The sequence below is a fragment of the Abramis brama genome, assembly GCF_963993115.1.
Source record: "Abramis brama genome assembly, chromosome: 20".
NCBI lineage: Eukaryota > Metazoa > Chordata > Actinopteri > Cypriniformes > Leuciscidae > Abramis > Abramis brama.
Window position 1 is genome coordinate 24,303,483 of NC_139982.1, and position 10,183 is coordinate 24,313,665.

Consider the following 10,183-nt stretch of genomic DNA (forward strand, 5'->3'; position numbering starts at 1 on the left):
TATACAGCTGAGTATCATCAGCGTAACAGTAAAAACTAATGCTATTATTCCTAATGATATCTCCCAATGGTAGCATGTGTGAAAAGCAATGGTCCTAGTACTGAGCCCTGTGGTACTCCATACTGAACTTGGGATCGATATGACACCTTTTCATTTACTGCTACAAATTGAGACCTGTCAGATAATTAGAACCTTGCGAATGCAATTCCACTAATGACAACATCATTGTCGAGTCTATTCAAAAGAATTTTGTGTTCAATGGTATCAAATGCAGCACTAAGATCCAGTAACACTAACAGAGAGATACAACCACGATCAGATGATAAGAGCAAATTATTTGCAACTAATGAGAGCAGTCTCAGTACTATGATACGGTCTAAATCCTGACTAGAAATCCTGAATGGATACCATTTCTTTCTAAAAAGGAACAGTTGTGAACATTAGCTGTTGGCCAGTAGTGACTGAAATAAAGCAGCTTGGGCTTTCTGCAATAATTTCTCCTTTTCTTTTCCACAGAAGAACGAGAATCATATGACTTTACTTTTTAATATGCCAATACTTTATTTTGTTTATTTGTCTGTTCAGGTATCTTGTAATTTAGATTTAGATTGTAATTTATATTAATCTATAACAAGATTTCTATTTATGCAATATTTACACAATACATTTTTGTCAATTTTTTTTAGTATTTAATTTCTGTTATCTAAACTATTCTCAGTTCAAAAGTTATTTTATGTGGTGAAGTGGTAGCATTGTTATTAGACTATGTATAAATGTTTGAACATTTGAGCATTCCCAAAAGTGTTAACAGTATAAAACTCTGTCTTTTCTTCTTAGCATGCAGTAATGATGAATGAAATAAATAAAATAAAATGTTTACTGAAGTTTCTGAGCAGTATTACATGAGGGGTTCAATCATTTATTCAGTGTACATCAAATCATTCATTCAGTTATTAATTCACAAACATTTCTGATGCTCTAAAATTAGTCATGATATGCTAATTATTTGTTTAAGCGGTAAAATTAGCCCAGAAAACATTTACAAATAAAATTTATACTGGAAACTTTAAAGCGTTTACGGCTAATCTCGAAATTTTGTGCATGTAATCTGAAGTTGAGTTAATGATTATTTGTGCTCAATCACGTGAATGCCACTCATCTTTTGAATTCATGTAGGTGTTTTATTATTGAAAGGTTAATCTAAGGCAGATAAATAGGAAATCAGTACATTCAAAATTTTGTCACACACAAGCTGTGTATAGTGTGGCAGTTGTAGTTTCAACACAGTAATGCACACCGTTCTAAGTTTCCATCACACCTCTTTAAGATAGAAGGAAGTTTGGGCCCCCTGTCCCACACAGAAACCAACAAACAGATGAATAAATAAACAAACAAATAGCTGTGTCGTATTTCAACCCTGATGAGGACTTTCCGCTGGTTTAATTACAGATAGAAGCACACAAAACTGTTTGACCCTACTGGAATTTCATAGATTTGCACAATTCGAGTTTTATGAGTGCAAACTAGTCCAGGAAAAAAACAAACCATATAAAAAACTCGTGTCATTATGTAAGATAGAGTTCCAGCACTCAGGGCACCTAAAGATCTGCTCGACTTCTTCCCTTTAAAACCAGATTTGCTGCATGTCAAATCCTCCCAACAAAAGAATCCAGCAAGATTGTAGAACGTGATGTCTTGGTCCCTCACTTTCAGTCTTCTGTGTAGAGTGAGGTCTGGCTCCATTTCCCAATTTGTAAACTCCCACAGGGCTGAAGTTGTTGGGAGGTTTTGGAGATGCTGGACGCTTAACTCACTCTTTTGATATTGTTACTACGTCTACGTCGAAAACAGGCAGGTAAGCATCGCTTCTCCGATTTGATTGTAGGTGAGCTGGGTGGAGAGGCCTGTTTTCTGTAAAACAGAAACACAGAAGGTAAATATCAAATATATTATAATCAATTGATTCATACATTTTATTTTACATTTTATTTTCTTTAACAGTTTCTGATGAGAACAAACAGCACAGGGACTTTTTAGTGTTTTCATCTCTCTGCTTGTCGGTGCAAGTTCCTGACAGACTGGAAGTTACGCCAGTAGGTGGCGACAGGTATCTGTCTTTATTAGGGTTCTCAACTTTGAAACCGCACCGTTCCCCATCCATGGTTCGGCACAGAACCCTGGTCAAAATCCTGCGACACCACATAATGCCTTTTACATAGTTTTATATTAAATTGCCATTATATTTGTCTCAAATCATCGTTAATGTACATACTGAATTCACCCTGTGCTGCAAGATACATTTAGTTTTGCATTTATTTACATAAATCAGCATATTTGAGAAAAGAAGCATGTCTGAATTCATAGTCCTCATATGAGAGTAAGCAAAATTACCAGATGACTTTCTATCGGTGAGATTCTAAAGTGTGCATACAATGGTCAGTTTACTATCCCATGAGGCCACGGGAGAGGATTTGTTAATGGCAGTGAAGTGACACAACTGACGCTGGTAGGTCAACTGACAGTAACAACATGACGGATAACGATTATGTGTGGATCTATATTATACTATATAGAACATACTTTTTAGCAATCGTGAATAATTATTTTAACATAAGTACCTACTCAAGTGAGTATGTGATTTCCGATGCAGCCTTTAATTCGTACAAAACACAGATTCATTCAGGAACGGTAACGTGACTGTTTCAGTAAGGACAGGGCGTTAGATCCAGATGCAGTTTAATATTTATTAAACAAAAAAATGTAAGTAAATCTAGGCAGAGTATAACAAGAAACCGGGCAAAGAACAAAATAATACAAACACAGGAAAATCCAGAAACTGAAACAAATATGCACGACACATCCATAGAGGACAACACCAGACAAGGAATATGAGAAAAACTAGGTTATATATACACAAACACTATTTGGCAAACAAAACACTCCTGGGAACAATCAAAGAACTACTCAACAAGAAAAACTACCAAGGACTACAAAACATGGCGCAAAACAGGAAATAACATAAAAGTCCACACAAGACAGGAATCATGACAGAACCCCCCATTTAAAGAGTGGATTCCAGATGCTCTTCAACAAGACAACAAAAAGTCCAGGAGGGAGATGGAACGGAGGTTGAAACGGCAGGTCAGGTGGCCAGGGCGGAGCTGACGCGACTGAAGACCATCTCAGCGGAGCTGGAGAGCACCATGGCTGAGCAGATGACCACCACAGCCGAGCAGATGGGACTAATAACCATCACGGCTGATCAGGCGGAACTGGAGACCACCACAGCAGATCCGGCAGGGATAGAATCCACCACAGCAGGGCAGAAGCCCACCAAGTTGGAGCAAGCGGGACTGTAACAGAGAGCACAGAGAGGTCAGAAACGTCTCTTTGGCCATGACAGGGAACACACAGGATTCAGAAAAGGCCTCCTTTGCCAATTCAGAGCAGGCAGAGAGTTCACAGACAGCCTTTGTGGCCGTGTCAGGGTAGGCAGCGAGTTCAAGGGATACCTCCATCATTGTGTTAGGGTAGACAGGAAGTTTGGGGATAAACTCCGTGGTCATGTCAGAGAAGACAGGGAGTTCAGGGATGACCTCCATGGTCATGTAAGGGCAAAAAGAGAGTTCACAAGCAGACACTGCTGCCTCTGGAGGTTCTGCCGCCTCTGGAGGAGCTGGAGTGGACACTGCCACCAAGTGTGGGTTAGGGTTAGGTTAGGCACAAATACACAAGATGGCAACTGCCTTTACAGGAAGTGCAGCTGACGGTGGAAGAACCTCTGAGACCCCCAGACTCAGGTGTGCTGGACTTAGGGACGATGTTGGTGGGTCCCCTACACTGGAAGCTAGTTTCGAAACGCCTTGGGGCAGCCTTAGTTGCTTCAGGTACAGCGGCTGTGACGGCCGGAGAATCTGGCGTGGGAGCAGTGACGGCTGGAGAATCTGGCATGGCGGCAGTGACGGCTGGAGAATCTGGCTTTGCGACAGTGACGGCTGGAGAATCTGGCGTGGCAGCCGTGAGTGCTGGAGAATCTGGCGTTGCGACAGTGACAGCTGGAGAATCTTGCGTAGCGACAGTGACGGCTGGAGAATCTGGCGTGGGGACAGTGACGGCTGGAGAATCTGGCGTGGGGACAGTGACGGCTGGAGAATCTGGCGTGGGGACAGTGACGGCTGGAGAATCCGACGTGGGGACAGTGACGGCTGGAGAATCCGGCGTGGGGACAGTGACGGCTGGAGAATCCGGCGTGACGGCAGTGACGGCTGGAGAATCTGACGTGGCAGCCGTGAGTGCTGGAGAATCTGGCGTTGCGACAGTGACAGCTGGAGAATCTTGCGTAGCGACAGTGACGGCTGGAGAATCTGGCGTGGGGACAGTGACGGCTGGAGAATCTGGCGTGGGGACAGTGACGGCTGGAGAATCTGGCGTGGGGACAGTGACGGCTGGAGAATCCGACGTGGGGACAGTGACGGCTGGAGAATCCGGCGTGGGGACAGTGACGGCTGGAGAATCCGGCGTGACGGCAGTGACGGCTGGAGAATCTGACGTGGCGGCAGTGACGGCTGGAGAATCTGGCGTTGTAACATTTCGGCTGGAGAATCGTGCGTGGCGGCAGTGACGGCTGGAGAATCTGGCGTGGCGGCAGTGACGGCTGGAGAATCTGGCGTAGCGACAGTGACGGCTGGAGAATCTGTCGTGGTGGCAGTGACGGCTGGAGAATCTGGCGTAGCGACAGTGATGGCTGGAGAATCTGGCGTGGCGACAGTGACAGCTGGAGAATCTGATGTGGCGGCCATGACAGCTGGAGAATCTGGTGTAGCGACATTTCGGCTGGAGAATCTGGCGTGGCGACAGTGACAGCTGGAGAATCTGGCATGGCGACGGTGACGGCTGGAGAATCTGACGTGGCGGCAGTGACGGCTGCAGAATCTGGCGTTGTAACATTTCGGCTGGAGAATCGTGCGTGGCGGCAGTGACGGCTGGAGAATCTGGCGTGGCGGCAGTGACGGCTGGAGAATCTGGCGTAGCGACAGTGACGGCTGGAGAATCTGTCGTGGTGGCAGTGACGGCTGGAGAATCTGGCGTAGCGACAGTGATGGCTGGAGAATCTGGCGTGGCGACAGTGACAGCTGGAGAATCTGATGTGGCGGCCATGACAGCTGGAGAATCTGGTGTAGCGACATTTCGGCTGGAGAATCTGGCGTGGCGACAGTGACGGCTGGAGAATCTGGCGTGGCGACAGTGACAGCTGGAGAATCTGATGTGGCGGCCATGACAGCTGGAGAATCTGGTGTAGCGACATTTCGGCTGGAGAATCTGGCGTGGCGACAGTGACGGCTGGAGAATCTGATGTGGCGGCCATGACAGCTGGAGAATCTGGTGTAGCGACATTTCGGCTGGAGAATCTGGCGTGGCGACAGTGACAGCTGGAGAATCTGGCGTGGCGACAGTAACGGCTGGAGAATCTGGCCTGGCTCTGGAGGCGATGGACCTGGGACCACGAAACTTGCAAGCGCTGCAAGCACCGGACTTGAGATCATCCGACTTGGAAGTGACCCTCGAGGACCATCACGGATGAGTTTACATTGTAACGGGAGTCCATGACATGTCTGAATCACACAATTAGTCGATTCTTTCACAGACAAAGAACAATTCGTTCCCTTGCATTGTGTTGCTCAGAAACACACAACTGTTAACTGAAGTGGCTTCGTTTGGAACTAATTTCACAGGTGAATTAAAAATTAACAAAGTAACTGGCAAATTATGCAGCAAATGAAGTTAAAATTTATTATAAATTATTGTATAAAACAAATTGAATGTATAAATTTAATAATTACTAATTCATTTTTAACAGAGCAGTTCAATGATATATATATATTTATGCAATTATATACTAAATTAAATTATACATAACATTTGTATTGTTCACCCACAAATAAAAAGTCTTTAATCATCAATTGCAAATGCAAAAAAATTACATTATTATATTTATAAATATTTCCACTATATTATTTATTTATATATTAACATTTATGTTTAATAATTGTTGGACCATAGTCACCATTCACTTTACATTTTCTGCAAAACAACTCTTTTTTTGTGTGTGTTTTCCACAGATGAAAGAAGGTCATATGGGTTATGAACTACATGAAGATAACAGAAGATGATGATTGAATTGAGATATTTGGGTGAACTATTCTTTTGAGAGATTATGAGTGTTTGGGAATGTAAACCTCACCTGGCTGCTGCAGCAGCGGCCGCTGCTTCTTTATTGCGCAGCTGCCGCATTATACGCAACATGCGACAAATCTGACGCAGTGTCATCTTCGGAGCGTGGCACGTCAGACTTGGGCGAGGGGCCCCTCTTGGCCCTCTGTAACTGAAAAGGGACATGTAATCACCACCAGCCCCCCTCCCAAAGAGCTGAGCGCTGCTGCTGCCATAGCAGGATGCAAACTGAAAAAACAACAAAAACAAAGATATAGAATTATGTTGCATGAAATCAGGACTTGGAGACCTTTTCTATGAATTAACCCCCTTGATAAGAAAATCATCCGAAAAGGTACTGGCTTAACATCAAGGACACGATTAATTAACTACATCCTAAGAAACCAAAGCCCTGACACACACACACACACACAACTCTATACAATAAACTTGAAGACACACAGATTCTTTTACTTGACACCTGATCGGCCCAGAGCGCAGACATGATACATCCACACCAATAGTGCTGACAGAACATGACCCAGCCAAGAACAAAGAAAACTCAAACTAACCGAACTGAGAATAAGTTAAGTGATCCAGTGCATGTCTTTTATTTCACTGGTATCACCACCACAGACACTATTGTATTAAATAGCAATCTATTTTTAAATTCTCAACCTCTTCTAACCCTCTTCACAACAAACAAGCTGAACATGTAAGTCATAAAATGTGTCTATAATGAAAATCTACCATTTAAATATCACCATAACAATATCAAAATTGGTAAATAAATAAAATAATATAAACATAATATAAAATTAAAAATAAAATAAAACAAATACTTTTTGGTGTGCAACATGAGCCCTAAATTTCTCTAAGAGATTGTTTCTTCTATCTGGACCATCTGTTATTGAAGTGAATAATCAACTCATCTAAACTCGAAAAGAGCATTCTTGTTCTCCAAGTACTCACCGGTACAACAGTTGCCATGGTAACCAACTCAGATCAGATCGTCCTAGGGATGCTGCAGAATTATGCCTAAAATGTTGCTTGCTTTGACTGAGCGTAGATCTTTTATACCTGTTCTCTTCCCAGGTGCCACAAGATGTGACCAATCACAGGGGCCCTGGCGGTCCAGTTCCGCCCCTCGGAACCTGACATCACCAAGTGATGTCACTCCGCCACTGTCCTGAACTGGACACAACAATGGGCAGAGGGTGTCTCGCGTTTCAGGTCCTCAGCAGTGGTGACATGCAGTTAATTATCACGCTACCTTTTGTCTCTGGTGGGTAAATTTAGAATCTCGTAGGAGGGAACAAAGAACCATTCTAAGAACAAAGGGTGTTGTGAATTGGGCGACGTGCTCCTGGGAGAGAAGCTTTGTGTAGCCCACAAACATAAATTAAAGCAGCTCATGCTTTACTGACAATGAGGCTGCTATAAAATGACAGTGGGTCATGGATTACGTATATTACATAAATTATTAAATAAATTATTTAATTAATTAAAATAATTAATTAAAATAAACTAGAAATATTGGAAAGCCCCCAAAAATGGAACAAACAAACAATAAATAAATACATACATACATTGAAAACTATGACATACATTTTGACAGAGTAAATAAAAGGAAAAGCAAATGTAATTAAGTAATAAAAAATTTTTTAAACTTTTGAACGTATTAGAAATTAAAAAGGCAAATAAAAATAGAACAAATAAACAATGAATGAATAAAAATATAAATAAATAAATATAAATATGATAAACATATTATACATATTATATTATAAATTAAAAATATTATTAAAAAATGCTTTTGATTACATTTGAACAGACAAAAAGCACTTAAATGGAAAAGCAAATAAAAGTGAATACAATGGTAAAAGCAGGCATAAATTAATTAAAAACTAAAAGAAAGATCTTTAGAAACTTTTAAAAAATGTTTTCATTTTAATTGGTGACATTTTTGGGACATTTTTTATGCCTTTTTGAAAAGCAGGTTCACGTACATGATTCTTTACATGGTATGGTGCTAAAATGAGTGAGTGAATGAATGAATGAATGAATGAATGAATTAGATTACATAAAAAAGCAAATACATGGAAAAGCAAATAAAAATGACAAATGGCATAAAGCAGGACTATTAATTAAAAAAAAATGTGAATATTTTGAGCTTGTCTAATTTTTTATTTGTATGACATTTTACAGAATTCTTCATCAAGGCTTTTTGAAAAGCAGGTTCGCCTGCTTACAGTGTGATTCTTTAAATTGTATTGTTTAATAAATAAATAACTTGGAAATGTGATCACATTTTGAATGACAGTCAGAAATGTATTAGTATTGGTGCATTTAGTACTTTTAAAGGACCTTAAAATCAATTCTTACATGGCAACAAATTCAAATGTGTAATGTGGATTCATGAATACATTTCTTAACACCCAACATTGAAATGAAAGATCCGCACTAGCTTGTGTCCTCTTAATGAATTATTACTTTTTTATTATGTAACAAAGCACATATAGATCAAGATCAAGATTGGTTCGGCAATCAGCCTTCTTCAGTGAATCATTACATACAGTACATCAGCATCCACCATTGAAAATGTCTTACAACTGTTTTTATAAGACTTAAAACTCAGTTAATTATCTAAATTGACATCATCACAAACTCACACCACATTTGACAACCACAGCTTCGAAAACCAGGCCTTATCAGCTTTGCACGATGTAGCCGGTCACACGAAAACCAGAAGCGACTTTTAAGTAGCCTATTCAAACCTATAAATGTTTTGGTAGATCTGTAACCATCAAATGTGAGTGAAAGGTATTGTTAAATTATTCAGAATTATATCATGATAATATTTCCAACCATACCCTAATCTTAAATAAATTCACTAGAAAAACTAATTATTATTTGGAAAGGCAATATAGGCAGTATTTTTGTACATTATTTGATCAAACAAAATGGAATAAAGTTCTCTGAACTCTCCTCTTCTCTTTATCTCCTCACATGCAATAAATATGTATGGTTCTGTGCCATAAAATATTGAGCTGCAATAAATCTCTTAGTAACCATGCAAATTTCAAAAGCCTCTAAATGTCTTTCCTGTTTTCTTGCTCCTCCCATTATAACGTCTCCCTACCTTACTCCGCATGTCAAATTCATGTGGAATTCACGAAGAACTTTTCATTCCAAATATAAGCATATTATCATTTTATTTATAATTAGTCAATTTAATTGTAATTTACTATATCCTTTCTGGAAAAAAAACCCTAAAAACATTGAGCATGTTTGTGAAACCTATTTATTTACTTTGCAATACTGCCACCCTGAGACGAAACTGTTATTCCCTACAATGAAACTTAAACTGGGCCCAAAAACTGAAGAGGTGAAATAATAGACAGTATAATGGGGAGGAAAAAACCCTTTATTATGTATGGCACTGATGGCAAAAACTAGATTATTATTCAAAATCTGAGCAGAACAGTGTGACCAGATTGGCTTTCGTTAATCAGTCACTGTTTGTATGTATGTATGTTCGTTTTTAATTTCATATTTAGTTAATGTCTGTGATCATGTATCTCTTATTGTTCAACTGATGTGCGCGCGTGGCGTCACAACGCTATTGAAAGTGGCTCGTGGATGCCAGTACAAATAAACAATCATATTTAAAAGAACAAAACGCATTGTATATTGCATTGTATAGTTAAAATGACAGAAAAATTGGGAAAAAATAGCTGGTCTTAGCTGGTTTATCTATCTGACAGCCAGATGACCAGGATGGGAAAACAGTAGCGCGTTGTGTGTGTGTGTGTGTGTGTGTGTGTGTGTCAGCTCAAGTTAAATAAAAAACGTAAAAAAATGTCTCACTGTTCAGGTCACGTCACACAATGCCCTAAAACACACTATTGATTTTACAGCCTATCTAAAGTCGCGCCCTCTGTGCAAACCTACAGCAGTGTAATGAGACTAA

At 40.3% G+C, this 10,183-nt stretch overlaps 1 protein-coding gene across 1 annotated transcript; it reads right to left on the reverse strand.

Annotated features, from left to right (window-relative positions):
- Positions 1 to 1,160: 1,160 nt before the first annotated feature.
- On the reverse strand, positions 1,161 to 7,589 carry LOC311071590 (uncharacterized protein). The gene is made up of 3 exons (XM_084095994.1): positions 7,183 to 7,589; positions 6,242 to 6,459; positions 1,161 to 1,911 (listed from the first exon to the last, which is right to left on the reverse strand). Exons 1-3 carry the CDS (start codon positions 7,198 to 7,200, stop codon positions 1,806 to 1,808), a joined length of 342 nt encoding a protein of 113 aa, XP_083952120.1. The 5' UTR covers positions 7,201 to 7,589; the 3' UTR covers positions 1,161 to 1,805.
- Between the last annotated feature and the right edge of the window lie 2,594 nt (positions 7,590 to 10,183).